This window comes from Drosophila mauritiana, chromosome 3R (genome assembly GCF_004382145.1).
Source record: "Drosophila mauritiana strain mau12 chromosome 3R, ASM438214v1, whole genome shotgun sequence".
NCBI lineage: Eukaryota > Metazoa > Arthropoda > Insecta > Diptera > Drosophilidae > Drosophila > Drosophila mauritiana.
In genome coordinates this window covers 11,182,772-11,208,044 of record NC_046670.1, presented here as the reverse complement: position 1 = coordinate 11,208,044, position 25,273 = coordinate 11,182,772, and the positions used below count along the sequence as shown (strand labels likewise).

Below are 25,273 nucleotides of genomic sequence, written 5' to 3'. Positions count from 1 at the left end.
TGTACTGTATGTACTGTTCTCATTCGAGGTCAGTTCAGGTCAGGCTAAGTTGACCCCGGTGCCACTTAACGGGTTTTGAGATGGCTCAGCAAACCAGCGGAAATGTGTCGCAGCCATTTTGCCTAATTGGCTTTGCTTTGCTACACCAATAAAAATTGGTAGCGAGATAAACCGGAAATGGCGCAGCATTGAGCTTAATATATAGATATGTTTAACTACAAATTTCGCCAGGAATTTTTGCTGCCTTGCCAACACTTTTGCTAATTAGTCGAGCAAATATTTAAGCGAGGGCTGAGTGGAAAACTTTAAGGCCAATGCGGCTGGCATTTTTCACCGATGAATTTTTGTGCTCAAAAAACTTTTGGCTGGCTATAAATCAGCTGCTACCCCTGCCCGGCCATTCGCTCTTAACAATTCCATTACAAAAATTAAAAGCAAATGCAAAGATAACTTTTTCCAACAAGCCGGGAAAAAAATGGCAAGAAAATAGTTATTAAATATTTCTTTGGCTCAATCGCCGAGCGAACTTTTGCAGCACCTAAAATAAGTGAAAAGAAAAACTCAACAGCCAAAAAAGCACCCAGAAGTTGATCCTGATAAAGTTTTGTGTATATTTTTTTTTACTACCATTCTCGTTTGATATTTTTACAAACTCTTATAAAAGTATTAATTTGTCTGATTATCGCCCTAGTACTTAAAAGAGCAATGGGTTTTACGAAGGAGATTATTTGATATTTATTAAGTGTGTTAAATAACATATTTTATTGTTTATAAAATGCAATATATCACTTCTGCAGATTTCCTTACAGCGATTGAATAAAATTCTCAGCCAAACTTAGGTTCAACAACTTCAACTAATGGCTAATATATGCGCAGACTGGCCAAACTTCAAGGTTATCTGAATGATTAACGAGTTGGACTGATTTGGCAAGTGAAATAAACTTTCCAGACATTGGTAGAAAACCTGGCCAGTGGCCAATGAAATTAGAATGATCTCAAGCATTAAGGAGGCTGTGTGAAAAAAGTGTAAATTTCTAGCATATGCCCACAACTAAACTCAAATTCAAATTGAACGTACATAAATTGTTGATAATTGTAGATATAAAATTAATAAAGTATATATTTTTTGTTAACTTAAATTCGTTTAATACAAAATTCACAACCATGAGTTCGCATGAGATTAAGCTGGAGAATGCCTACCAGAAGATGATAGAACAGAATATCAAGAGCCAGTTGGAGAAAAATGGAACAATGGCGGCTCTACGGAGCGAAATGCACGTAAAGATCCTACAGATGATGCGTGGCCAGCAGCAAATGTCCAAAGTCCAACCTCTTACCGGTGGAGCATCTGGTGGATCCAATCAATCGGAGGATCACAGCCTAGTCAAGCTTATCAACCACATGGTTATGGAGTTCCTCGATTGGTTCGGCTACAAACACACCCTGGAAACACTTCGCATGGAGACGGGTGAAAGCGTGGCCAATCGCAGGGAGATGGAGCAAAGTCTACTCATCACACCCGAGTCAAAGGATTTCCCACTCCTGGCTCAACTAGTTATGCGCGATTGGAAGTTCGGTATGCAAAAGGAAGCTTCCAAAAAGTTGGTCCAGCTGCCTGATCCTATGAAGGCCACTCCCCAAAGGAGTCGGAAATTGGTGCGGGAACTAAAAGTTATGAGAGCCCAAAAATCAGAAGTTAACCAAGACAGACTAGTTCAAAACAATCGAAAGCTCATCACTAATAATACGTTCACAAAAGGACTCACACCCAAGAGCATTAGTACTCCACCTCGTTCGATCAAGAACGAGAATGCGAAGTCATATGTGGATAGTTCTGAATCCGATGTCCTGGAATCGGATTACAGCGAGGAAGAGTCGGAGGACAGTGATGCGTACAAGGACATACCCGATAGACAGATCTTTATCGATGACTTGCCGCCAGAGGGGAAATATGCCCCCAACCATGGAGAGGAAGGTCCTTTTATGGGCAAACAAGATCAGGCAGATGAACGCGACAATATTCCGAGCTCATCGAGGAAGCAACATTTTTCAAGGAAGCCACAAACTGAAAGTTCCGACTCTGATGATAAGCCTTTGAATAGTGGAAGGCAGGACTATTGGAATTCCCCACGAGGAGTGCAACTACGGAGCAAAAATACCTTAAAATCTGAGGATGAATGTGATACCCACATAAGAAAAGTCAATTTAGACAGCGATTGCAGCTCGGATGAAGATTGATCCATGCCAGAAGTTCCTTTTTTAATTTAGAAAGTAAATTTGTGTATATGAGCAAATTTCTTGTCCTTTTATTGAACCTTAACTAATAGACAATACATTTTGAATGGTTAATTTTTTATCAATAAAAGCCAGCTGCTCATTAAACAAATGAAGGATTCTTAACGCACATCTGTTACTTGCGAAATATTTGGATATTTCAGCCACAAGAATTTACTGCCCTGCCGTTCAATTAATGACTGCTGGAATTTCCTGCGGGAAACTGCCTGGTTTTCTATTTAATATTCGAAACACAAACCACGAGGTTAACAATTAGTTAACTCGCCTCCGGGTCAACGGGGTTAAGGGTAAGGAAAGACCAAAATGGCGGTCAATGGGGGACCGGCGACCATTGTGTTACATCATTATAATTGAAATCAATATCCCCCAGACGATGGCCACCCCTTGATGGAAAGCGGGGGGTGGCAAGAGGTGCAGTAAACGCGAATCGGATGCCGCCTGTCAATTCGATTGCATTAAAATGGCGTGCGAGTCTTAACACCATTAATTACAACGGCAATGAGTCAATATTATGACAGTTGCAACTGTGACCCCGACAACAAAGCGAACACGGAGGTGGCCGAAACCAAAGCCGGCCGACGACATCCTCAATCAATTAATTAGGCCTATCGGGAATGTCGTCGTCGGAGGTCTCTGACCCTCTTAAGCAATCCGGTGTGCGATTGATTGATTTTATGCAGATGGATGAAAGGATACACGCATACCAACGGGGTCAATACCATCACCCAAAAAGTTGAATGGTGAAAACTGATATTGCTCAGGTGGGGTTTTCGAAACAAAGAGGTAATGTTTTTGGGTGAACAACCTATACACTTTTACAAATATTCTACTTCCTTAAATTCCTTTCATTTTATGATTGTAATAATACTAATACCTATCATTGCAATCACATCCTTTAGTTTGCTCTACTCTATCCAAACCAAATGGCAGGCACTTACAAGCACCCAGCTAACGATGGCCAACTGGTGCATACATATATACGGATATATACGGATATATACGAATCCACATGGAGCATATCAATAACCTGTACGAAGCGTACGAAAAATGCAATTTTAATTAGCCAGACGTGCGACAAACGCACGTAGAACGCATAACCGCAAGATGGTGCTGCAATTAGGCGAACCCATCCGAATCGGAATCAGAGTACGAATTCGTAGCAGGAGCTGGAGCAGGAGCAGCTCCTCGGGCCACCCAGTCGTCCCAGTCACTCAGTCATCGGCTACGTGCTGCTCTGCCAAACAAAATTATGTGGCCAAATGTTCGCGAGATGGGAAAGAGGAAGTCGGTTGGGTTGGGGTTGGGTTGGATTGGGGTTTGGGTTGGGGCTTGGGTTGGCTATGGCCAAATTACTTTATCGATTTGGCTGGTACTCGTACTTTGTACAATTCGGCTTGTTGCATACATTACCCGCCGAATGAGCCAACGTGGGTGGACATGGGCATGGACATGGATGTGAATGGGATGTGGGAGTGGCAGTGGAAGGATGAAGGGCTTGTGGGTCCAAAGGGGAGACCGTTGGATGACCACGCTAACGAGCCTCATTAGTGGCATGCGTGGCATCATTCTGTTCTTCTCGTTGACATTTGCAAACCGCGTGGAACGTGATTTCTTATGCGATTCAAGGCAGTAATGATTGTCCGACGACGGAATATTGAAGAACAATTCAGAAGGGGGAGGAAAGAAAACTATGAATCCCTTCCATACTTTTAAGTAAGTCTTTCAAAAAGCACAGAACTACATATACGTATATTAATCTTATCACATTAAGTACCAAAATGCGTTAAATTTAACTAAATTTCGAACTTGCAATGCCTTAGAGTATAAATTGCCTCCGTTTGATGGGGCTCACCTGGCGTATGTGTAATATTTCAGTGGTCAGTTATCTGGTCTTAGCTCCAGCAGAACTGCCCAATGATTTGCGGTTTTGCTCGAGGTGGAAGGACGAAGGACGAAGGACGAGAGCTTATGAAAATATGTTCGGTTCGCCCACATTGTTTACAGCAATTTTATTGTGGCCAAGTTTCGACTATCATCCTGTGGCTTCTTCCTAACTCGACATATGAACACATATAAATGTTTAATCCAAGCGGCCACGCCCACACAAGCAGTCACGGAAGGGGCGGCAGAGGAGGTCAGTTCAACTTTTGTAAGGCCAAATCTTGATGAGTTGACGAAAACCGAAAGAAAACGAATATCAAGGACATGGGCGATCACCGAAAACTTAATGACACTTGAAGTGAGCCAAACACAAAGTGTGTATAGATATGTGCATGTGGTACGTACAGTGTGCGACATAACGAGCTGGTTGCAGCGAAGCGGAAACGCATTTTAGTGATTTTTAATGCGAAAGCAATTTGAAAAGTTTTCCTTCAAGCAAAAAAGTTCTAACGATAAGGAGGCATGTTGGTTTTTTGAGGCGCTTGGATTTTTGGCTTTCATTAGGGAATATAACCACAATATGCCAAAAACCAAATTGCTCGATATTATTTTATAGTCTAATACATTCTAATAACTACTTAGAACAAGATATTAGATGTTTCAAAAGGCTTGAGCAACTTAATTGCGACCTTTGAATTGCACCGACGTTTATATATAATTAACTTAATCACACTATTTCCACAAACTGGGAACGAGTCGACTGAAAGTAAGAAGCTTAGTGCCCCCAGTAAATACATATTAATACCTTTCGGCAGGTGTGATTTCCCAGCAAACCAATTTAAGCAGATCATACATCGCCGTATTGGCAATAGTGTCTGATTTTGTTGGGGATTATCTAAACAAGGGATGGCAATCAATTGCGAGTGCAATTGCTGCGATTAACGTTTTGCTGCCGAGTGTCGGGTCCTGAAAAGTCCTTCGGCAGTTTATTTTCGACGACTGTCTATTAAGTTTTCCATTACAAGTGATAGCGATCAGGACACGCCCACTCGACAAACAGTGCAAACAGTCCCATCCTCATTACATGTGGAACATGGGCACATCATATGGGGTAACTTCAAACGTAAATCGAATGAAAGGCCCAAAGTGAAAGCTAAAGACGTCAAGCCTTCCACTCCCCATCGCCTTCGGTGTGTGCGTGAAGGTCCTGGCAAATGCAGTCTTGTGTGTGTGTGTGTGTGTGGGTGTGAGTGCCATGACAACAATGGCATTTTGATACTTTTGTATGAGATTTAATGAAATTTGAATCCTTTTGTTGAGTGGAATGACAACGGCAAGGAAGCTGTTCTAGATGGCGAAGGAGAAGATGGGAAAACTGACAGGAAGCAGGTCGAAGGACGAGCAGAACAAGAAACATTCGCCTGTGGGCAAGTTTCGTGCAGGTACACTGCAAGAAATTAACCACTTGTTTGTTTTAGTGATTTAAATAAATAATGATTAAAAATAAAGATCCCATGAACTTTAGTTTTTGGATAAAGGTAGCAGGGATAGTCTTGAAAATATACTCCCTCACTGCCTTTTTTCTCTCAGTGCATTCAGCATTCGTGTAGTTAAAGTATTTGCGTGGCTGTGTTGGTATTTACAAGTATAGATAAATGTGTACGTTTTGGGTGTCTTACAACAATAGTAAAACAATCTTCTTAATGCACACTTTGGCCTAAAGGAATTTTTCCACATGTAAAGCGATACTCGTAGGCCAGATATGTGTTCCGGGTACGGATTCCATCACCTTCCCGTCCCTTCAGCATCGTCAATTTGGCATTGGATATACAAAGATATACCGACTTGTGCGTATATTTATAGATGGTGTATGTATATATATTGACAGAGAAACATGTTAATAAACATCTGCAAGTTTGGTTTATTGTCATCGGCAAGCTCTTCACAAAGAGACATCAAGTCGATGGGAATAAATTTGAAGAGACACCGAGGAGCAGACACTGAGACAATATGCTCGAGGGAACTTGGCCAAAAGGGTTCTCTTGTTTGTCCGGGGTTTCGGCGGAGGTATCAATAACATTGTTGTCCTGGCAAAAATGTAAATGGGTGCGCTTGGGTGGCACAACATAGTAGCTCCTCTCCAGATATTAGTGCCATGGCGAAGATGACAGCCAAGGATGATGGGAGTGTGCCTCATCAATATTGTCAACTGCGGCTGCTCCTGACAACCTGGCCCACTTTCCTCATGTTTGCCCGATAGTTTAAACCAATTTTCTAATCTAATTCTGTGTTGCCAATACATTGTGTGGGTGTATTTTGGTTTGCACCATGGGTTTTCAAAGATGCTTTTTTGTATCTCAGCTAGGGTAAATGTTTTAACTAAAAGGATGTTGGCAAGAGCAAGATAAAAGGGCAAAGCCATAAGCTTTATGTGGTGTGTGACATAGAGGTATAGTATAGTATAGTGGTTTAAAAACATTAATTAATACTTTTAAAAGCGTTTATTGTCAACAAATTAAAAATTATGCTTATTGATATGGAGAGACAGCATGAAGTGCACTCTGAGTGGTACTTTAACTTATGATCCTGACCCATAATATCCCATTAACCCCTTCAACTTAACCAGAAACTGACAATACACATTTGTCTCGACTGCCGCACATGTAAACCTATCTGCTTGCAAATTTACATTTAATTTTTGGCCAGACAAGACACAGAACATGCAATTACTGGCCCCAAGGAAAGGAAGGTTGGTTGCTTGAGTGGGCCACTTTAAGGCAAGTTGGTCGTAAGAGACTGAGGCAAACGTAGGTGTTTTAGTTCTTAACTGACATTTTAGCGGTTTTGGGTTTGGGGAAACTACCTTTTTTAGGGATTTTAATTAAAAAATTACTCATATCACCGAAGAGATGGAGAAGGATATGGAGCTCAAGCAGCTATCTTCCCGTTTCTGCGTAAGATAAATTTGCCGGCTTGACGAAATATTCGTGTGGTTGCTTCATTCGGGAAAAGTCTGTGGCAGCGGCTGCCTGAAATTGTGCTGCAAGTTTATGAAAATTCCTTCTTTATGGAAAAGGTGGGTGTGCGTGTGTGTGTGTGGGGGGGAAAATGGTGTTGGCTTGTTAATTTTGCGCTGCTGCAGCGTGGCTGTCAAATTTATATGCTGGTTAGCTTAGCTAGCAAAACTTTTCGGTTTCTGGCCTGAAGAACGAGCATTTGTATACGTTCTGGTGAGATTTTCTAATTTATGAGCCCAGTTAGAATTGGGACAATGTCGGCAAGCCGGAAAGTTCGCCAAAAGCACTTTGACATAAAGCAGAACTCGGGCGATTCTGCTAAAAAAAATAGCACACGCTTTGATGAAATTAAGGATTAACTTAAGTTGTTTAATATATGGTGTTCCCGATTTCTTGACTCATCCGAGGTCAATCCTAGACTCTCCTAGGTCCTTTTAAGTCCTAACTGACCTTTCCTTCCCACACTCATACCTTAATTCCCCCCAAAACCTTATTCATAATTATTCTTCTAGATTTTCATAGCTACGAACTTGTTATAATTATTACTAATTATCAATAATTTAATTCATTCAATCATTCATTTAATTCTAATCAATCAAAATCAAATGGAGTAGCTAACATTCCTAAAAATAAATATTTCTTAAGCACAGTGTGAAAAACAATTATATTCAAATATGCGCGCCAAATCTGACAGTGCAGCGAGTTGGCAGCATGGCAAGTAGCAGCTGTTATGTCCGCAATCAGTTGGCAGCCTTGGCTCAAATCCTAAAAATCTACGTGGAGCAAAAATAAACAAATAATGGCGAAAAATCCAAAAAAGGATGAGGACGGCGGTAACGACTGGGCCCAAAGTGACGAGGACGACAACTGGGACGATTGGGGCGATGACGATGACAAGTTCGTTCACGTGGAGAAGGAGCAGCAGCCAGAGGAGAAAGTCTCCAGCAGAAACGACGCAAAAGAAACGGTGGAAAATCAGGAAAAGCTGGAAACTCCCAGAATTTCTGCTCCAGCAACAGCACCCGCCACATCCTCGTCCTGGGGTCTGTGGGGCGGTAAGCTGAGCTCCGTGCTGAGCACCGCCACGGAGGGATTGGGCACGATAACCACCCAAGTCAACCAGGGGCTTAATCAGATCATCGGAGTGCCCGATCCCGAGGAGCTGGCTCGCATCAATGTGGCTGAAAAGGCGGAAAAGGCTGCTAAGGCGCCGCCAGAGGAACATGTCGTAGATGAAAAAGAATCTTCGGCCGCCTTTGGCTTGGATTTCGTCACCAATCTGGGCTCCAAGGTCCTCAACACCGGTCTGGATACACTTGAGGGCATTGGCAAGAAGACCATGACCATCCTACAGGACAACGATCCCAAGCTGATGAACAAGCGGAAACTGCTCGGTCTGGAGGCCAACCCGCCCAATCTGAGTGCCGTGTTGCTGGAGGCGAAGAAGGATGCCGACCAAATGGAGCAATCCCTGCAACAGATGCAGCTGAAAAGGCAGAAGGCGCAGCTGCGTTTCGAAGTCCTTTTCGAAAATTACTGCGGCCTGGTGCACTTCGAGGCCCTGGAGATCCTCTCCAAGGAGTCGCGCCTCAAGCTGGACACCCTACTCGATGCGGTTAGTGGTAATGCCCTTGCAGAGTTGCAGGAAACGATAAACGAGGTGAAGGAACTGCTCGAACTGGAGGACCTGGATGTGGAGAGTGAAGGTGACTACGAGGCGGAGGAACTGAGCGAGCGACTGGCGGCCACAATCAAGGACGCCGAGCTGGGCATTCAATTCGACGACATAGCCAAGTGAGTAGTCGGAAATTGAGAGTATTTCAACATACCATAAACCCAAATCTTTTGTGCAGTCACTGGACGCAGTCCCTCAGCTGGTTGACCTCGGAGGAAGCAACTGCCGCCGATCTGGAGCAAGCCTATGCCAAGAGCATCCACGCGCTGAGCGAAGCCTGCGCCCTCGAGATGTGTAAGCTGCACAAGATCGCCGAGCTGTTACTGGTGAAGCCACATCACAGCACCGCCAACGAAGTGGACGGCGTCGTCAATCTCTGCCAGCAGTTCAATGGACACCTTCAGGGACTTAGCCACCGCTTCGCCGCCGTTCTGAGCGGCAAGTCAGAAACGGAGGAATCGAAAGGTCGGGTCAGCACATTCTTTTCCGAGATGCTATCTGCCGTGCAGTTCGTCGAGAAGGCCTACAAGCTATTTACCCCCATTCTCCAGATGGGAGCTGTGTAAACGGATTTAAGATTAATTGTTGTTCTTTCTACTTTTACTATTGCTCGGTTAGTGTCCTCAACTCACTTGTTTTTCCATATAAATGTACAAAATTATAAATGATTGCGATGCAAATGCTTGTGATAACATTCCCGAAAGTATTGAGAAGTTCTTTCAAAGCTGCACTCGTGTTTGGTTGGATTTTGGCCACCCAATTTACTTGTTGGCTTCAATTTTGTAAACTATTTTTAAAACCCGACTCTCGATAGGCGCGGAAATAATTCTCAGACATTATCTATTCCATTCCCTTTCTATTCGAACAATCTATCTATCATCAAACACAAGCACACAAATATCAAATTATCCATTCTCAAGTTAAGTCCAACAAAATTTAGTTAGAACCATGGGAGATCGCAACAAGCAACCGGTTATTCTGCTGAAGGTTCCGTCCTCCGATGATTTCTATGGTTCGGCTTTGCGCAGACATAACCTGGATCCCATCTTTATTACTCCCTCGCATTTTGTGTTCAAGAATCTGAAGCAATTGCAAGCCAAGTTGCTGGTGCCGCACAATTATGCCGGCATTATCTTTGCGTCCCCGCGCTGTGTCCAGGCTGTAAACGAGGCACTAGGGAAGACAGCACTTCCTAGCTGCTGGCGGGCGTTGCACAATTATTCCCTAGGCAAGAACACGCACAGCGCCGCCTGGATAACATTCCAGAATCTTCCGACTCTGGGCGATCATGCCGTGAATGCCAACAATCTGTGCGATCTGATCGTGGAGACCTTCGGACCCAAGAGGGATCTGCCACTGCTCATGCCCTGCGGCAATGGCGTGGGTCAGACACTGCGCCTCCGTTTGGTCGCCCAGGGATTCCGGGTGGATGCCTGCGAAGTGTACGAGAGTCGTTCGCATCCGGATTTCGTCAATCAGATGCGGCACGCCCTCAAATTCAAGCGAATGGAAACGATTGTGTTCTTCGGACCCTCCAGTGTCCGCAGCTCATTGGAGTTTTTTGGTAACTACAACGTTTCGCTCAAGGATCGCAAGCTGATTGCCGTGGGCAGTGGCACCAGGAAGGCAATGGAGGAATCCGGAATTCAAGCGGATGGAGTCGTTAATGCTGCTGATGTCGACCACCTGATAAATATCATCAAAACATAGTTTAGTATCGATCATTTTACGTTTTGTTTTTACCAGTTTTTACTTTTGGTATGATTTCAAAATCTGTTTGGTGTCCTTTAAAGAAGGACAAAAGTGTGTTATTAATTAAATTGTTTCAGCAAAGAACCTGTTATTTTATTTATTATAAAAACTATAATCAAATAGATAGCATCTATTTGGATACGATACTTCAGTTTTAATTTAACAATTAGTTACAAATTTGGATTAAATAACATAAAGAAATCATCATCTTAAAAATAGCTTGCCAGTTTCAGACAAGTTTTCAAAGAAGTACAGATGTTTAAATGATATTTAAAGTTTTGAATGAATTTCTAAACTCAATATTCTTTCATTTTACTAAAAACAAAGAGTAAGAATTTATAATGTTGTCTGTACGTTCGTTGTACTGCTTAGTTATTTAGAATTCTTCAACATGTCGAACAAATCAATATTATTTTGTGGCTTGATGGGCGTACATAATTTGACACGTTTGCCGTTTAAAGAGTTGCCCAAGATCTGTAATAAAAGTTCAATAATTTAATTTCAATTATAGGTTCAATCAACAAATACTCACTGGCATATCATCACCGCTATCAAAGTCGGAGGAATAAGTGGTAATTTTTTGACGACGAGCATTACGCTTTTTGGCAGTGCCTGAAAATCCGTCCGTATTTTCCGGTTGCACCTTGGTAGGAATGCTCTCAGTTTTGGTTGGCCCTTTGGAATCTTTTAGCTGTTTAATTGTGGTCACTGGTTGGTCGATCACGCAGTTAATTCGATTCATTTTAAATTGCAGCACGGCCATTTCATTCTGTTGGGCAAATTGAAATATATAACATGAAATATAATTCGTGTGATAGACTTACGTTCTTTTCACGCTCAAGTTCAATCAATTCGTTTTCCTTTCTTTTAATTTCAAGCTCCAATTCGGATACCTTTTTCTATATGCAAATAATTAATTATTTTGTAGAATATAGATCAATAAACAAGAATATATAAGTCTTACCATTAAGCTATCTTTCTGGAACTGTAATTCCTCGCTAAATTTAACTTTGGCCGTGGATAATTCACTCTCGATTTCCATTTTTTCAGCCTGAAGATTGATAATAGCGTTCTTAAGTTTATCAAGATCACTAATCAAAAATTCCAATTTGTCTTGTTGAGCCTTAAAAGCTTTATTCCTGTCTTCGAGTTCAGATTTGAGTGTTTGTATCTGAACAGCGTTGCGCTTATTTTCGCTCGCAACTTCAGTGGTCTTCATCTGCATTTGATTAGCTAGCTGCACCTGTTGTCTTTTGAGTTCTTCTTCAAAACTGTGAGTTTTTTCTTGAAGTTCGTCACCAAGACGCTTCACTAGCTCCTCCTGATTGCTGCGATGGGACACCATTTCAGTAAGTTTTTCCTGAAGTTGGGAGACCTGCAGAAGGGTTTCTTTGTGTAGTTTCTCACTGTTGCTTTTTAGCTGAGTAAAATCAACTGAAGCCTTGTTCAAGCTCTCTTTTAACTCTTGAACAACAATCTGTCAAGCAGAATAAAAAATCAAGATAGAACAAAATATGAATTTAGTATGTTTCAGACCAACCTCGTAGGCATCTGCTTGCTCTTTTATTTCCTGGGTATGCTTCAACTTTGTTTCAGTCAACTCATTGAGATAACTTTCGTTGATATCAGCCAGCTCGCTCAATCTCTCCGTCATTTGAGTTAGTTCATCACTTAGGGAAACATGACTTCTTTCCTTTTCCTCAATGAGCGTCTTTAACGTATTTATCTCATTGCGAACAAGTTCGAGTTCCTTTGTGGCCTGATCAGTCAATCGTTGCTGCTCCACGAACTGCAATTCACTGGCTTCCAAATTACTTTGCAGTTTCGACAAAGCTTTGTTGGCCTCTATTGGCAGCTGCTCAATGCGATCTTCAAGCTCGGCGCAGGCAAGCATCTTGGCATTTAAGTCGCTGCTTAATTGTAAAATGTTTGCCTATGGAGGAGAACATAATATTATTAATATTATAACCTAATACAAGGAAAGCTAGTGTAACCCACCTCGCAGTTTTCCCTTTGTGCAGACACTTCTTCAAATTGAAGCTGTAGATCTTCGTGCATCTCTTTGAGACCGGTAAGTTCCTGTAGGATCTTAGATTTGGCCATTTCTGCCTCTTCCAAATCCGTTTTATAACCATTGCAGGCTCCAGCTAACTCACGATTCGTTTGCTGCATATTATTCAGCTGCAAAGCGAGATACACATGTCGATATATAGATCTATAACCATATATTAAAACTTCACCTCTTGGGCCTGCAGGGAAATCCGGAATTGAGCATCTCGAAGCTCTGAATTTTTCTTCTCAACACAGGCTTTTATGATTTCCAGCTCCTTGTCGTAGTGTTGCTCGCAGTTGGTGTACTTTTTGTTGATTTCCGTGTACTTCTGGATGTTCTCTGCGTTCTTCTCCTGCTGCTCGAGGAGATCCGTTTTCAGTTGGGCCAGCTCCAGTTCCATATTTGTCAACCTGAAGGAATGAGCTCACTGCAGGCAGAAATTGTAATAAAACTGCAAGGTCTTACTTTTCCTTCAAGCTGATATTTTCCGATTTTTTCTTCAACGAGTCCATGGCGATGGCTCTCATTTTCTTGCTGACCACCAAGTCTTTCTTCTTGAGATTCTTGAGCGAGTCGTTGTACTGCTTTATGAAGCTATGAATTATTATTCCCGTATGGGGCGACAACTTCTGAATATCTGCCCATAATTCTCCGTCGTTTTTGGGAGAAGTTTTTAGACTTGTTTTTGACATCTTCACGGTGGCAGCGAAAGTTTGGTCTTCCTGTTTTTTTTCCACAGCCTGAGAAGTTTGCGCTTCAATTTTTGATTGCTGAACTCTAGGAGCCACTAGCGGAGTTCTTTTTTTGGATGGTTTTTCATTTCCGAAAATTTGAGTTTTTACATGATCCTTTTTCCATACAATTGGAATTTGACTGTTTTTTTCTTGGGCAACTGTACTTGATTTTGGCGCTTTCGATTGAACCGCATCCACTAACGCTGCTCCCGATCTTTTCTTGGCGCCCGTCATTTTGCCAGCTAAGCAATTGTATTAGCGCAACTAAGTAATAAAAGAAATAAATATATATTGTGCATTACAAACGTTTTGTTTAGTTTACCTAAACTTTTGCAAATTTTGGCAAGCGCGTCCTGCGTTGAAAAGCAACGGTAAACATTAGCTAGAGATGAGCTTGATGACCTACAGTATATTGTTGCTCATAAAAGGTGTGTGTACAATCTATATACTGATATCATGGTATTTTCTACTAAACGACCCTGGTTTTGCGTGGTCGCCCTGGTTACATTAACTATGTCACTATTTGATAAAAATACTATTTTAGTTGTCACAACTCTGCTTTTGCTAGCTCTATTTAAAAATTTAAGCGTTAATAGCTCGGAAGGGCATCAGGAATCTGATCAGGACCACGTTATGGCAGGATCTGCTGTTGCCAAGCAGATGTTCGCCTGCGACTTCGAGATCTTTGGACGAGTGCAAGGTATGCAATGCATTTTTCTGATTCGGCATGTTAAGCAACATATTAACTTTTGCAGGTGTGTTCTTCCGCAAAGTAAGTACTGGGAGGCCTATATATATATCTGGGAATCAACAATTAACTTGTGTACATTTTTGGCTTAGCACACGGCGGATAAGGCTAAAAGATTGGAAGTTAGGGGCTGGTGCATGAATACCCGGGATGGAACCGTCAAGGGACACCTGGAGGCTCCTTTGATAAAGTTAACGGAAATGTAGGTACCGCCGAACTTCATCAATTCAATCATTTAACCATCGCCCACTAATTTTAAGGAAAAATTGGCTGCAGAACAATACAATTCCCAACGCTAAGATCACAAAGGCCGAATTTTCGCCAATCCAGGAAATCAAAGACTATACGTCCACTTCTTTCGAAATAAAACGTTAAAAACTAATTATTAACTCGTTGGCCTTAAATATTTATAAAATAATCCATGCATTTCCGAAACTAAATCAAAATAAAGTACCAGGGCTGCAAAATGCGTAAGCTGCCATATCTGCATCGCTATCGACTGACTCGATAACATTTGATATTATTAACATAAGAAATATTACGTTTCGCAAATATTAACCCAGTACTATAGTACAATAATAAATAATAATAAAAAAAAATAGTAAATTATTTAAAATAAGAAAGTAAACTATCCCGATAATCGATAGTTGAATGAGCGCACAACTCCAGCATCTACTCGATATATCGACTAACACAGCCGATAGTTTGCAGCTCCCTGCCATAGACACTGGTCATCTCGCTCGCACACACAACAGTGGGCCGCGCCACCGCCATAGGCGGCGCACGTGCAAGAGCGAGACAACCGGCTGGACGGCAGCGCACTTTGGTCTGGCACAGAAACGAGTACAGCTTCGATACACGTCGTTTTGCCAAAAGCGTAGCAGAGCAGTCTAAGCGATGAAAAAAATAAATGAGGAAAAAAGTCCGTGAAGCGAGAACCGTAATTCCCAACAGTGCGAGTCACGCCATTGTGTGCGCAAAAAATATTTGCTAATTGTGCGACGGGCAATTTTTCGGAACGGCCGAATTGTGCGTATAACGAAAAAATACTACTTAATTTTTAAGCAATTTACAAATTCTTGCGTGTTGCCTGCCTGCTGTCGGTGTGTGCTTGCTTGCATGTGTTAGTGAGTACGAGTACTTTCGCGCTGAAAACCTTTTTCCACTGCCCTTTCGCTGGAATCTGGGCAAATATAGATGGGACACAAAGCGCATTTAACTGATTTATACTGCAGAATTGATCGAGACATGTGGAATACAATAAATGCGATTGTGTAAATAACTGAATATAGTGGCGCATACAGTTGCACGTGTGTGTGTGCTAGAATGTTTTTGTGTGTGTGTAAAGGCGCGAGTTTCCGTTTGCCTAGGCTAATTGTAGTGAAAAAACTCAATAAACGGAATTACATAAAAACGTGGTGGCATGGGCGGCAGTTTCCCGCCAGCAGAAGATGCACAATCTAGGAAAATTGTGATTTTCGAAAGTAACCGCAATGATTTCGTCAGTATGTAAAGTAGTCTGTCAGTCCGTGCATGTGTTTGCGTGTGTTCTATACAGTTTTTTTTATTGCGCATCATGGTGTGCAATAACGCGCGTTCTGACCTCTCTCTCGCTCTCATGGGCTCTCTTGTTGGCCAAAGCGATGCTGTGTGTGTGTGTGTGCGTGTACGTATATGAAGCATATGTACATAACACGCCGGAAAAGACAAAAAAAAAAACTATTCCAAATTTTGAAATCCTAAGCAGGCGGGCGGTTCAAACGAGATAAAAAATAAATACGCCAATATTGTTCCATTATAAGATAACGTAGTAGTCTAACGGGGCATAAGACCATATAGTGTGCCTTTATTTTGTTGTCCTAACGCTGAATTGCCGAAATAATAGCACGTCTTTGGAAAATTCTCGACAGGATTAGCATAAAGAGACGCCTTAGCAGTCGAGCGAACCAAATGCCGCAGCAGCCGGCCAACGCATTAGCATCAGAACGATGGCCCCAGCGCTCACAGCCGAGCCACTAAGTCCCAAGGAGAAGCTAACCAGCACCGCCTCGCCCTCGGCCCGCAGCTCCTCGGAAAGCGGAGGAGTTGGAGGTGCAGTTGGCTTGGTCAAGAAGCCGGCAACGCCCACGCCGGCCACGGCCACCACGCGGATTACCCGCTCATCGGCGGCAGCGGCCTCAGTGACCGCTTCCCCGCATCTACAACAGCAGCGGTCCTCGCTAGTAATCAATAACAAGCGAAAGTCGGGCAACGCTAAAGCCAGCAATGAACCAATGGGGCTGAGCACAGCCCCGACTCCACACAGCACCACTTCACCAAATCCCTCAACGGATGCCGCTGTAGCCTCCACCTCTGCCGTGGAGCACAACAATAACAACAGCACCTCCGCCGGCAACAGCACCTCCGCCGACAACAGCTCCACGCCCAAGGACAACTCCACCGCTCAGCTGCTGGCGGATCTAACCATCAACTTTGAGGAGACCATATCCGCGGAAATTTGCCTGAGGAAAACCCTACCCGATGTGAGTCTGGGGAAGGAGCCGGTTCCGCCTGCCTCGGTGCTGGCAGTGGCCACAAGTTCAGCGAGTGCTGGCAGCGCTTTATCCTTAACCGCAGTGGATGAGGTGTCCAAGATAGAAATAGATAATATAGAAGGTGGGTCTAAGGAATCACTCCAAATAAATAGTCTTGACTCAAAATTTTCCTCGTCCACGTTTTTAGAGCGTCTCAGCCAGCTAGATGGGAATGCCACTGGAATGCCTGAGGAGCATGTGGCACCACCTTCTGTTCCGGTACCCGTGCAGGAGGCGCCAAACACGCCCACCAGGCCACAGGCTCCACAAAGTGCCCATCTTGATTCTCCGCAGCCGACGCGAACACAGCAGCAGCCAATTCAACAGATGACGCCGCAAAGCACCACCAGTTCCATCAATTTTCTCAAAGACGGAGCAGCTGGTGCTGTTCTAGAGGATCAGGATATCGAGGAGGTGCTTAAAGCGCTCAAAACATTCGACGGCGGCCATGTTAATCCGGATACCATATGCGAGTTTTTCGATGAAGTTTGGGAAGAGGCAGCACCGGCAGCGTCATTGCCGCCCGCGCCTCCCGAAAATGTGGTCGATCTGCCGGACGTGAAGCCCAGCTGCAGTGGCAGCAACAATTCCCAGCCGAATGTGATCATTAAGCAGGAGCAGCGGCCCTGGCAGGAGAGTCATGCTGAGTTGGAGCAGAAACAGCACGTGATCTCGCGCCGGATCGAGTTTTTGCTACGCAGGATGCGCAAGCTCCAGGCGCGAGCGATGTGCCGTCACACGAGCGAGGAGGTGGTTGGTATCATGGAGTGGTCTGCCCGCAGTTCTCACAAGGCTCCAGTTCCTGCGAGAAGTTCCACGCTGACTGAGCAGGAGGCCACCGTCCTATCGATTGTCTCAGGGCGTCCGAGCTCATCCTTCTGGGGGGAGCAGAACAAGCATCCGCTTCCCGCTAGCCAGATGAGCAATGTGATCCGGCATATTGCGACGGCGGCCAAGCATCAGCAAATCTGCCACTCAGCCAGCGGAAGCTCCGCTACTCTGGCGCCATCCTCCAGCTGGTACAACAGCAGCAACAGCTCTGCGTTGCCGATTAAGCGTCCGCGAAAGAATCAACTTGATGCTTCAGTTGCAACGGGAGGCACACCCACTGCATCTGCGTCAGCAGCGGGAACATATAGACAGGCAGCTTGCACGACGGGATCCGCAACGGGTTCGAATACACCGCGGGCGGATGATATCGTGCCCGGCTACGACACCTATGTGACTAATGAACTCACCCATGTGTCTGGCCTGCTGCACACGGAGCTTCGAGAAGTACAGAATGCCATCGATTCGGACGCCACGGAGTCAAGTTCTGGTGGAGAATCCGCTGACGAGATGGTAACCTACAACAACAACCAGCAGCTCTCGCTACCAATGTGAGTACTTCGTATTATTTATATACATACTTAGGTTATCGGGAATATTTTACAAGCAAACTTTCTTCCATCTTTTTTTTGTGGGGGTTTTCAGCTTCTGTCATCTTTTTAAGATCATTCTTTTGCTATAGAATTTGTCCGATTAATGTTGGCTCGGTTGTTTTCCTTCAAAATTGTTTTGCTTTGACAGGCATTTTAAACATAATTTATGGTCGTCCTTAGCAATTGAAAAGTTGTAATAGGCTTTAATTAGAGTTGTATTTAATTAGCGTGTTTACAAACACAATGTTATACCATTTAAACCATTGTTTATTCTCTTTCCTAATGCTCTTGAAATTTGATTCTTTGCAGCACTCGACGCGCTGTCTGGCGATATTCGAGAGACCGTGCAGCCATTGCCCTGCGCTGGTCCTGGCTCTGCTCCCAGCTGACCGACTTGGAGATGAAGATCCGTCAGCACAGCGACCTTTACATGGATCTAACTCAGTCCAAGGGGCAGATCCAGCTGGAGACCACAGCTAAGACCTCGCCGTCGCTAACACCGCCGGCAAATGGCATTAAGGAGGAGCCCGGATCCGACTACCTCTGCAGTCGGGCACGGCCATTGGTGCTGTCCGAGTTCCGCAAACGCAAGCTCTTCCAGACCACGAACATGCACACGATTTCCAAGAAAGCCGCACGCCCCAGCAACATCAAGTGCGGCTGCCAGTGGCCGCAGGTGCCATGCACACTGTGCACGGGTCGGACAGACCCTACGGCGCCCAGGGATCTGGTCGAGACGATGATGCCGCAAAACCGGGTGGCATTGCTCGATGCTGGCTACCATCCAGTGCTCAGCTTCGCCAGCGGTGAGTGGGAGGTTACACTGAGTGGACCCATTTGGTTTTCGTCCATGATTATTTCTTATCATCTGTGATGGATTAACATTATTTATTCTACACTTGCGATTTAAACTGAATTGATTAAAAAGTAACACTTTGAAATGCAATACTTGCAAATAATTTTTATTCAACCCTCTCAGATTTAACAAGTCGAAACTAAAACGTTAAAATCTTTACATTGGATTGCAAAATGAAGAGAAATAGTCGGATGATGACAGCTAAAATGGAATTCTTTTTGAATATATTCTTATCCCTATCATTCTTGTTTCCCAGATGTCAGTCAATCGGTTCACTTGGAGGCCGTTGCCCGCCAGCCGGACTGGCAGTACCGCGTCATGCGCAGCCAGCCCAAGGCCATTGTCAAGGCCATGTGGAAGGCGGAGCGCGAGACGATAGCCTCAGGCGGTGTCGGCGGACAAGGGGGCAGCCGGCGGTCGGGCGATGCGGCGAAGCGGCGTTATATACGACGCAAGGAGCGCAACAACAACTCAAATAAGGAGGCTGGCAGCGGAGCTAAAGCTGCTGCTGTTGCTGCAGGAGGAGCAGGCGGAAACGGAAGCAGTGGCGTCGGGGGAGGGGATAGCGGAAACGGTACTGGTACTGCTACTACTTCTTCTTCTACTACGCCTACTACAACGCCACTTGTGGCCAACAGTAAATTATTGTAAACATGACGAAATTCGATAATTGTTATTAACATAAAACAACAACAATCTTTTGCATCTCTTCTTCTTCTTTTTCTTTGCATCGATCAAAACACGAAATTCCACCAACACCATCAACAAACACCACCACCACCAACAACAACAACGAAAAACCCCACCAATTGTTTTATTTTGCCATTCCGTTCTTGTCTCCGTTTCGTCCCCGTTCCGCATCCAAATCACGGACTTGACGCAACACCAGCAGCGGCCAGGGGCAAACGGCAACCACAACACCCAACTGGAGCGAGCAATTCCAGCTCGCTGTGGCCAGACTCTCGCCAACGCCAACGACAACGCCACCACAGTCCCTCCTCAACCTCGATCTCGGCACTGAGCGGCGCTAAGAAGGCACGCAAATCCGCAACCAATAGCAGCAGCAGCAATTCCACACAGCAGCAGCAGAATCACCACGGCACCAACATCAACAATCATCATCTCAACGGTTACGGCGATCAGTGGGGGGAGCAGAGCAGGAGTCGTCGCAACTCTTCGCCCTCCCACAGTCATAAAAATGAGAGGTATGTTTCGGATTCAATAACTGATCCCGGGGATTCGCATTGAGTTGTCCTGTTATATTATAAGATAGATTGTTATGTATATATATATGTTTTTCTTGCAGAACCTCTGAGCGTCGCGTTCGTCCCATCTACGACATCAATAACATCGTTATACCCTACAGTATGCTAGCCCAGTCGAAAATGGAGATAATTCCCTACAAGGAAATTCCCATACCCAAGTAAGTATTCAGTTTGCGTTAAATCCTTATATATATATGTTTATATATTGAAATTACCCATTCTATCCTTGCTTTCAGGTGGCGCATTGTAGACAGTGATAATGATAAGGAAAAACATTCGTCAGATGAGTCAATGGAGCGCAAACTGAGCAATGGCTGTGTCTCACCAAAGCCAGAGGAGCCACCCAAACCACAGCCACCAACACCACCAGATCAAGATCAAGATCTTGCTCAAGAGCAGCCGGCCCTGCAGCCTCCGAAGGTTAATGGTTTAAAGGAGAATCAAGCAGTCAAGCACAATAACAATAATAATACAAACAATAATAATAATAAAAATGGACTGGTAAATGGCAATGCCAAAAAGGATGAACTTAAGGCTGCAGAGGATCGCGATACGCAATCAAAAGAATACGAGCCAAAGGAAAAGGTGGTCAAGCCCAAGCTCAACGGAAACTTGGCAAAGAATCCGATTGATAAAACTGCCGAAAAGCAAGACAAAATTGCTCAGCCAGCACCAGAAACACCACTGCCAAAGCGACCCAAGCTGGAAAGTCTAAACTCCAACGAGGTCACCAAGGCTAATGGGCAGTTGGTGCAGCTACAGCTGGAATCCCGTGAGAGCGAGGAGGAGCCGCTGCATGTCGACGAAGACCTCTCGGATGAAGCGTTTATTATGCGACATCAGCGAGCTCTTCTCGAGGAGCGACGCCGCTTCGAGACTTTCCTTAAGTTCCCATGGAGCACCCGATCCCGTGCAAATAGGCGCATCGATAGTCGCGCCGAATCTAGTGGCGCCAACACACCGGATCCAGCCTCACCAGCTCCTCATCTAGGCGGCCTTGGTCACGACAACGAAAGCATTCCCTCGCCGCTGGCGTACCCACTGGACGCTTTTAACGAAAGCGGTGAGCTGCTGACTGGCGGACAGGCACGCCAAGCTCGTCGTCGGACAACGTCCAGCAAGCTTAAGGATCAGCTGGAACGGCGCAGCACCACGCCGGATTTGCGGGAGGTAAGTCGAAGTCCAAGTTTCACATTTGTTGAACTCATATACACAATAAGTTCTGGCTGTGCCTATCTAAAGTCGAATTTTGATTTCAATTTGCCTAGAATGTTCAAAAAGTATAGAATAGTTGACTAATTGAGATACCCTCTTCCCTTTTGTATAGTCTTACACTGTGATGCCATCTCCCTTTGAGCCCTTAAACTTTCCGCTCTCCGACGAGGTCTACGAGCGATTGCTGGCCGAGACATATGCGACGCCCAGGTCAATGACCATCTCAAAGCGGGCCAAGAGCAAGTCTATATCCTCGAACTGTGATGGGAACACCATCTCAGGAGGCAGCGGCAGTCGGCGCAGCAGCAAGTGCAAAATTAAGCCAAATGGTCAGCTAAATGGCCAACTTAATGATCACCCTGCGGCGGCGAAGTTGAACGGAACCGATGCGGCAAATGAAGGTGGAATTTCTGAGCCGGAAGAGGAGGTGATGCTGCTAGAAGACGAGGATGACGACTATCCCAAGCATCATCTGGCGCCGCTGGACGACGAGGAGCCGTCGACCCCAGATGTCGAGCATGAGCTGTACGACTCGACGATCGATGCCTATCTCGGTGATCCGGAGGCGCTAGAGGAGGAAATGGGCGATGATCCCTTCGAGGACGACGATCCCAACGATCCGGAGTGGAAGACACGGACCGAGGGCGTTCGCAGCAGACGCATCTAAGACCAAAATCCAAAGTTTTTGTTATTTAAGTCTTTTAAACGATTTGTCAATTTTAAAGCCACAACACACACACACACACCACAAATCAGCCGGAGCAGACGAACAATTTTAATTTGTTTCAAACGGTTTGGTTTGCACTCACAACAGCATTGCGTACTCTAAGCAATCGTCTAAGTTATTTAGTTCTACGAGCCCACAACAAAAAAAAAAAAACAGAAACACAGATACGCAAAACACAAGTACACAACAAATACGAAGCATAAGCGAAAATCTTGAAACAATGTAAATACAAGCTAAACGCATAGAGCTAAGCAGTTACTGATAATTGTACACTAACCAACGATCAAGGAATCATCGAACGCACCCACCACGTCGCGTGGGCGTGGTGGATGCGGTCGGTTGGAGCACTGGTCGTCGGTTAAGTAGGCACCACAACAAACCCACTTGGGCTTCAAGCCGAAGTGAGCTAAGGATAAAATATTAAGCTAATCTAAATATATATACGAACACATTTAAATATATAACATACGCATACATAAACGTGTAAATGCCGAAGAGAGCAGTTAGCTGAAGATTTGAAATGTATTCGCACCTGCACACAAACGATATAACAACTAAGCTAAAGCAAACGATTATCTGTAAATTGATCAAGCTTAACCATTAGCCTTTAGCCCAGCAACTAATCATCAGGCGGCGTTGGGGCCGTGTTTTTCTTATATTTTAAAAAGTTTATCAGCTGTAAATGTATAGAGCGGAATTCGAAAGGCGGTGTGTGAAAATCGATCGAACGATAAGTGAATGTATATGTACTTTAGTTGCTTAGGCGTTTTCATTTCTATCTTATTAACGTTAGTGGCTAATTGTAGCGATTAATACTATAAACAAAAAAAAAAAAAAAAACAAAAACAAACAAAACAAAAACCATAAGGAAACCTAGTGCGGCTATGTCCGTGAAAATGTTTATTCTAATTTCGTTTTTACTATCTACTGCGTATGTTTCACCGCAAAGCTAGAATCCAGTTTAATTCGTTAAAACTTGAAAAGAAATACAACAGAAATGTGAAGATTAACTAAGGACCGCAAAAATACAGAATTATATATTCTTAAAAATGACACAACACATGGAGCGCCAGAAGTGATCTGCTGGGACCATCGCCAGATGGCGGAATCTGGCCAACATGTGTGTCGAATAGTTTCTCTAGCTGACTTCACCAGTTGGCGATTGAATTTGGAATCGAAATGATGGTAAGGGTGGACAACGGACTGGCGACTTTGAGGATACTGACTCCCCTTCAAGAAGTTTTCCTTGCTTTTTCTACTAGCCTGGAGCTCTGTGTTTCTGGGAAGCACAGGCTCTCTGCATCGGATTGGGAAGTCTGATGTAGGCTTAAAATCCTTGGAGGAGCTAGTCTTGATTAGGAAGTCGTTGGCTGCACAGGCACTCAAGCTAAGGGGACTGGAGATCAATCTGCATCGCGTGCTCAGCAAGGTGGTGTTTCTCTCCGATGCAGATGTGCATGCACCTGGAAGATACTCCTCCAAAGAAGTTCCCCTAGCAGAGCTATCTGATCGTCTAAATTTGTTGCTAGAGCGACTGAACCAGGAAGAAAGAATATCTACGAAATTGCTGGAACTCAAAGAATGGTCAATTAAAGTGTGCCAAGAACCTTCCCTGAACCAGACCTCACTAAAGGAGCTTACTGATGATAAGGACGAGCCGAAAGTGGGCAAGTTATGGTGTACAATCTTCAAGTTTCATCGACTCACCCGGTGACATTTCCCAGACTTTTACCAGCCCGCCAAATCGGATTGCCATGAACTTGACGAAGGTGTCCGGGTGGATGGCGTCTACAGGTTTCTGGTTCCGGAGCGCAACGAGGTCCAGCGTGATTTGCACGAGCGCTATTGTGCCTTTGCCACCGACGGCCCCGCCTGGACAGTGATCCAGAGTAGAGGCGGCTCCTTCGATCCGCCCGAAAACTTCAATCGCAGCTGGGACGAGTATCGCGCGGGTTTTGGTAACTTATCCCGAGATTTCTGGTTTGGCAACGAGTTCGCGCACAAGATTCTCTACCGCGACGATCATGAGCTGAGAGTGGAGCTGCAGGAGGCAGGAGAGCCTCTGGATTGGGCGGAGTATCCACTCTTCTGGCTGGACAGCGAGAGTTATAACTATCAGCTTTCGGTGGCTGGTGAATTCCGTGGTTCACTACCGGATGCTCTGGAACAGCACAATCGGATGGATTTCAGCACTTACGATCGGCGGAGGAGCCACGCGAAATCGGCGGATTCCTGTGCCGAGGATTACGGCGGTGGCTGGTGGTTCGATCGCTGCACACAGTGTAATCTGAACGGAGAACATGGTGTCCACCAGAGAGCAAGTCCAGCCATTATCTGGATGAACTGGCGGAGCGGGACCGACAAACCGAAGAGCTCGCGGATGATGATTCGACCCGTAAATCCCACTCCGGGCGATAACTCCGATGGGGATTAGGCGGCGGAGAACTGGTAAATTTAAATAGCAATTCCAATCAAATGTTGCTCGTATTTCTGCAATTGAACGTTACCGATAGTTGGCACTGCAAATAAACGTTACCGATAGGAATCGAATTTACTGGCACTTTCTAAATAATTCTGTGTTTATTACTGATTTATACTGTTTCTTTTATTACGAGAATTGGAAGGTATTTTCGAATCAAAGGATTTCCTTAATGTGTCTCAAATTTGAGGAAAGCAGAAATTTATCGAGTATTATCGAATGAATGTTAGTGAAAGAAATAAAAGTCGCGAGTTAAGCATTATGGGGCGCCAAATTTATGAATTTCAATGATTTATGTTCAAAATGATCTTGGTGGAACTGTTTATAAAATTGTTGCTTTAGTTCAATTCGACAAAAATTACACACATTTTACTCAAGTTTACAAAGTAGTTACCACACAATAGCAAAGGTTTGCTTTTAAACACAAAATAAACTTGCACGAAGCTAGTTATAGCCCAGCGACCTTTTATTATTATTTTTTATATATTTTATTATATTTTATTATTCATTAAATAAGAGCCCTAAGATTATAAAAATTGTATTAAAAAATGCAATTAAAGTTTCCCTTTTTGTCCGCATTGG

General features: G+C 44.3%; 7 protein-coding genes across 17 annotated transcripts; 6 read left to right on the top strand and 1 right to left on the bottom strand.

The window, feature by feature from the left end:
- The first annotated feature begins 1,045 nt into the window (after positions 1-1,045).
- LOC117143702 lies at positions 1,046-2,393 on the top strand. The gene has a single exon (XM_033308498.1). It carries the CDS (start codon positions 1,165-1,167, stop codon positions 2,236-2,238), a length of 1,074 nt encoding a protein of 357 aa, XP_033164389.1. The 5' UTR covers positions 1,046-1,164; the 3' UTR covers positions 2,239-2,393.
- A 5,540-nt stretch (positions 2,394-7,933) lies between these two features.
- On the top strand, positions 7,934-9,571 carry LOC117144690 (protein FAM114A2). The gene is made up of 2 exons (XM_033310014.1): positions 7,934-8,987; positions 9,047-9,571. The coding sequence occupies exons 1-2, from the start codon at positions 7,993-7,995 to the stop codon at positions 9,432-9,434; spliced, it is 1,383 nt and encodes a 460-aa protein (XP_033165905.1). The 5' UTR covers positions 7,934-7,992; the 3' UTR covers positions 9,435-9,571.
- Positions 9,572-9,675: 104 nt separating this feature from the next.
- On the top strand, positions 9,676-10,696 carry LOC117144691 (uroporphyrinogen-III synthase). The gene has a single exon (XM_033310015.1). It carries the CDS (start codon positions 9,817-9,819, stop codon positions 10,576-10,578), a length of 762 nt encoding a protein of 253 aa, XP_033165906.1. The 5' UTR covers positions 9,676-9,816; the 3' UTR covers positions 10,579-10,696.
- A 127-nt stretch (positions 10,697-10,823) lies between these two features.
- On the bottom strand, positions 10,824-24,007 carry LOC117145883 (early endosome antigen 1). 3 transcript variants are annotated; one of them, XM_033311716.1, is made up of 9 exons: positions 23,920-24,007; positions 13,139-13,671; positions 12,861-13,083; positions 12,619-12,801; positions 12,161-12,553; positions 11,585-12,097; positions 11,445-11,519; positions 11,153-11,389; positions 10,993-11,094 (listed from the first exon to the last, which is right to left on the bottom strand). In XM_033311716.1, exons 2-9 carry the CDS (start codon positions 13,639-13,641, stop codon positions 10,993-10,995), a joined length of 2,229 nt encoding a protein of 742 aa, XP_033167607.1. In that variant the 5' UTR covers positions 13,642-13,671; positions 23,920-24,007. The 3 variants fall into 3 exon arrangements, with proteins under 3 accessions (XP_033167609.1, XP_033167607.1, XP_033167608.1); XM_033311717.1 differs by lacking the exon at positions 23,920-24,007 and adding an exon at positions 13,730-13,760; XM_033311718.1 differs by lacking the exon at positions 23,920-24,007 and having other exon boundaries at positions 10,824-11,094; positions 13,139-13,641.
- On the top strand, positions 13,901-14,537 carry LOC117145885 (acylphosphatase-2). Its single transcript, XM_033311719.1, has 4 exons — positions 13,901-14,107; positions 14,163-14,179; positions 14,248-14,357; positions 14,416-14,537. Exons 1-4 carry the CDS (start codon positions 13,921-13,923, stop codon positions 14,528-14,530), a joined length of 429 nt encoding a protein of 142 aa, XP_033167610.1. The 5' UTR covers positions 13,901-13,920; the 3' UTR covers positions 14,531-14,537.
- On the top strand, positions 14,989-22,375 carry LOC117145882. 9 transcript variants are annotated; one of them, XM_033311707.1, is made up of 9 exons: positions 14,993-15,184; positions 16,066-16,810; positions 16,877-18,107; positions 18,459-18,955; positions 19,262-19,642; positions 19,895-20,210; positions 20,312-20,428; positions 20,507-21,440; positions 21,598-22,152. In XM_033311707.1, the coding sequence occupies exons 2-9, from the start codon at positions 16,144-16,146 to the stop codon at positions 22,150-22,152; spliced, it is 4,698 nt and encodes a 1,565-aa protein (XP_033167598.1). In that variant the 5' UTR covers positions 14,993-15,184; positions 16,066-16,143. The 9 variants fall into 9 exon arrangements, with proteins under 9 accessions (XP_033167606.1, XP_033167605.1, XP_033167598.1 ...); XM_033311708.1 differs by lacking the exon at positions 14,993-15,184 and having other exon boundaries at positions 16,144-16,810; positions 21,598-22,375; XM_033311713.1 differs by lacking the exon at positions 14,993-15,184 and having other exon boundaries at positions 16,144-16,810; positions 19,262-19,579; positions 19,898-20,210.
- LOC117145886 (techylectin-5A) lies at positions 23,299-24,657 on the top strand. Its single transcript, XM_033311720.1, has 3 exons — positions 23,299-23,397; positions 23,450-23,879; positions 23,937-24,657. Exons 1-3 carry the CDS (start codon positions 23,392-23,394, stop codon positions 24,644-24,646), a joined length of 1,146 nt encoding a protein of 381 aa, XP_033167611.1. The 5' UTR covers positions 23,299-23,391; the 3' UTR covers positions 24,647-24,657.
- The last annotated feature ends 616 nt before the right edge of the window (positions 24,658-25,273 follow it).

Bases quoted from the DNA above. Each gene is read 5' to 3' on its own strand.
- LOC117143702 (XM_033308498.1), top strand. From the start codon at position 1,165: ATGAGTTCGCATGAGATTAAGCTGGAGAATGCCTACCAGAAGATGATA.
- LOC117145886 (XM_033311720.1), top strand. The intron at 23,880-23,936 runs GCAAGTTATGGT...GACATTTCCCAG, and splicing joins TAAGGACGAGCCGAAAGTGG to ACTTTTACCAGCCCGCCAAA.
- LOC117144690 (XM_033310014.1), top strand. From the start codon at position 7,993: ATGGCGAAAAATCCAAAAAAGGATGAGGACGGCGGTAACGACTGGGCC. The intron at 8,988-9,046 runs GTGAGTAGTCGG...TCTTTTGTGCAG, and splicing joins CAATTCGACGACATAGCCAA to TCACTGGACGCAGTCCCTCA.
- LOC117145883 (XM_033311716.1), bottom strand. From the start codon at position 13,641: ATGACGGGCGCCAAGAAAAGATCGGGAGCAGCGTTAGTGGATGCGGTT. The intron at 13,084-13,138 runs GTAAGACCTTGC...TCATTCCTTCAG, and splicing joins AATATCAGCTTGAAGGAAAA to GTTGACAAATATGGAACTGG. The intron at 12,802-12,860 runs GTGAAGTTTTAA...CTCGCTTTGCAG, and splicing joins TTTCCCTGCAGGCCCAAGAG to CTGAATAATATGCAGCAAAC.
- LOC117145882 (XM_033311708.1), top strand. From the start codon at position 16,144: ATGGCCCCAGCGCTCACAGCCGAGCCACTAAGTCCCAAGGAGAAGCTA. The intron at 18,108-18,458 runs GTGAGTACTTCG...GATTCTTTGCAG, and splicing joins CAGCAGCTCTCGCTACCAAT to CACTCGACGCGCTGTCTGGC. The intron at 18,956-19,261 runs GTGAGTGGGAGG...CTTGTTTCCCAG, and splicing joins AGTGCTCAGCTTCGCCAGCG to ATGTCAGTCAATCGGTTCAC.
- LOC117144691 (XM_033310015.1), top strand. From the start codon at position 9,817: ATGGGAGATCGCAACAAGCAACCGGTTATTCTGCTGAAGGTTCCGTCC.
- LOC117145885 (XM_033311719.1), top strand. From the start codon at position 13,921: ATGTCACTATTTGATAAAAATACTATTTTAGTTGTCACAACTCTGCTT. The intron at 14,358-14,415 runs GTAGGTACCGCC...ACTAATTTTAAG, and splicing joins TTGATAAAGTTAACGGAAAT to GAAAAATTGGCTGCAGAACA.